The following is a 2,656-nucleotide window of genomic DNA, read 5'->3' as shown; positions in this document are numbered from 1 at the left end:
TTGGCAGAAAACAACAGATGGCAGCACCTGACATGATCCTTGAAGTCAGGGTTGTACACAGCGAATGCCTGAGAAAACTGGGTTGCTGAAGGGAAAGAAGACGAAAGAGATACAGGGGGAGGAAAGGTCAATGGCCGGGTACGAGAATTGAGAAATTGTAAAAAAAACGGCCATTGGATGTTTAGTCGTCAAGCGAGTACTATACGTAGCCACAAAGTCGCCGCGCAATTGGGCTAACATCCGTATTCTTTAATCCTGAGTAGTATTCCGTACGTAGAACCCGTGATATTACGGTGAATTGCGTCTTGTTAGAGGTGCTTGTAGAATAAAGAACAACTGTTCTGTTGAATGGTACAAACTAGAATGATTTATTTTCTTAATTTCTCCCCTTTTTATACCCGCCAACTGACGTGTGTTGTTTATTTAAAAGATTGCTTTGATGTACTCCATCACTCCTCCTCAGCACATGTTGGTTGGAGTCCCATCTTCGCTCGTAGTTGTTCCAAACGGACACGGTTCAACGGTTTCGTCAAGATGTCCGCCAGCATCAGTTCTGTTGGGCAATACTCAAGAGAGATCACCTTTCGTTCCGCCAAGTTCTTTATGAAGTGGTACTTGGTTTCCACGTGCTTGGACCTTTTTCCGCTACTTCCGGTTACCAATTTGATGCAACTCTGATTGTCTTCCTTCATTCGAGTTGGACCTTTTACCGATTCCCCGAAATCTAGAAGCAGCTTCCGCAACCACAGTAGTTCCTGGCAGCCTTGAGCAAGGGATATGTATTCCGCTTCGGTTGAAGAAAGAGCCACGCATGTTTGTTTCTTGGCTCCCCACAGAATGGTACCGCCACCGAGTCGGAACAGGTAACCTGAGTTGGATTTCCGGTCTTGTACCGTGCTTGCCCAGTCTGCGTCGGCATATCCTTCTAATTCACCTGAGCCACCTCCCAGATGAAGCTTGAGTTCCACAGTTTCCTTGAGGTACCGCAGGGCTCGCTTTGCCTCCGTCCAGTCCGCCTTGGTTGGTTTTGACACCTTCCTCCCAAGAATCGATGCGCAAATCCCGAGGTCTGGCCGCGTGTTCACCGCTAGATACAGCAAACTTCCAACGAGGCTCTGATATTGGTCGGAATTGGGAAGATCCTCAGTCTCCTCCTTTTGTTGTATGTAGCCGGGATCCATCGGAATTCTTGACCCTTTCGCATCGCTCATGTTGAACCTTTCCAGCAGCTTCTCGATGTATGCCTTTAGACCCAGATCGAAACCTTTCCTTGATCGGACCACCTGGATACCAAGGAACTGCTTCACATCGTTATCGGGACGTTATCTGGAAATTCATCTCCAAATATCTGAAGACCTGTTGATACTCAGCTTCACTGGATGTTGCGACCAACATATCGTCCACATATACGATGATGTAGGCCAGCTTCCCGTTTTGATTCCGAACATAGAGGCATGGATCCGCTTCCGACGGTTTAAATCCAGCTTTCCGCATAACATCATCCAGCTTGAGATTCCACATTCGTGCCGACTGCTTTAGACCGTAAAGACTTTTAAGCAGATGGCACACTTGTCCCTTTGCAGCAGAGACACCAGGCGGGGGCTTCATGTAGATGGTTTCATCTAAATCACCGTTTAGATAGGCCGTCTTCACGTCCACGTGTTTCACCAGCATTCCACGACGAGCAGCAATTGTCAGTAGTAAGCGTAACGTAGCTTGCTTAACTACCGGAGCAAAAACCTCGTCGTAATCCAAACCTTGGCGTTGATTGAAACCTTGTGCCACCAAACGAGCCTTGTACCGGATCGTCCTTCCGAACTCGTCTTCCTTCCTCTTGAAGATCCATCGACAACCAATGACCTTTTTCCCGGGAGGTAACGCAGCAAGTTCCCAGACGCCGTTCTGATGTAGTGATTTGAGTTCGTCGGATATGGCTGCTTTCCAGAGTTCTCGGTTCGGACCACCCAAGGCTTCCTGATAATTCTTGGGATCAGTCGACGACTCTTGAGCGACCACCACTCGAAACCGCTTCGGTAGGATACCTTTTGTTGAACGTTCGGAACGCCGCTTTCTGCTGTTCACAACCTTTTCAGTGGATTTCGGTTGCTCCTCCTCAAGATCGAGTGGCTCCACCTGAACGTCCAGTTGCTCCTCCTGAATTTGGCCATTCTCGTCTGCAAGCGGACCATCACCATCGCCATTGGTATCACCAAAACCTCGGAAATCGTTGTCTTCATCGATGCGTTGTTCTTCGGTGCCAATCGGATTGAGGACCATCGGTGGCAGCTCTTGGACCTCGGTTTTCTCAGATTCCAGCCTCTTCGAAGAACCAACTTGTGTCGTAAGGAACCGGACATCTCTGCTGAAGACCACCTTTTTAGTTTTCCTGTCGATGAAACGCCACGCTTTGTGTTGCTGAGAATAGCCAACGAATGTCAACTTCTTCGCCTTGGGCTCCAATTTCGATCTGGTTTCTTTCGGGATCAGCACAAGCGCATCTGTACCAAAAACTTGCAGATGCTCCACATCAGGCTTGCTTCCATGCCACAGTTCGTATGGCGTCTCACGGATCGATTTTGTTGGTAACCTGTTCTGGAGATAATTGGCCATGTTGATGGCCTCACCCCAGTAACGGTACTCCATGCCAGCTTCCAGG

At 48.6% G+C, this 2,656-nt stretch overlaps 1 protein-coding gene across 1 annotated transcript; it reads right to left on the bottom strand.

Moving 5' to 3' along the window:
• Positions 1-449: 449 nt before the first annotated feature.
• On the bottom strand, positions 450-1,211 carry LOC129752181 (uncharacterized). The gene has a single exon (XM_055747971.1). The coding sequence runs from the start codon at positions 1,209-1,211 to the stop codon at positions 450-452; it is 762 nt and encodes a 253-aa protein (XP_055603946.1).
• Between the last annotated feature and the right edge of the window lie 1,445 nt (positions 1,212-2,656).

The sequence above is a fragment of the Uranotaenia lowii genome, chromosome 3, assembly GCF_029784155.1.
Source record: "Uranotaenia lowii strain MFRU-FL chromosome 3, ASM2978415v1, whole genome shotgun sequence".
NCBI lineage: Eukaryota > Metazoa > Arthropoda > Insecta > Diptera > Culicidae > Uranotaenia > Uranotaenia lowii.
The sequence above is the reverse complement of the archived record's forward strand: the minus strand, read 5'-3'. Positions and strand labels throughout refer to the sequence as shown.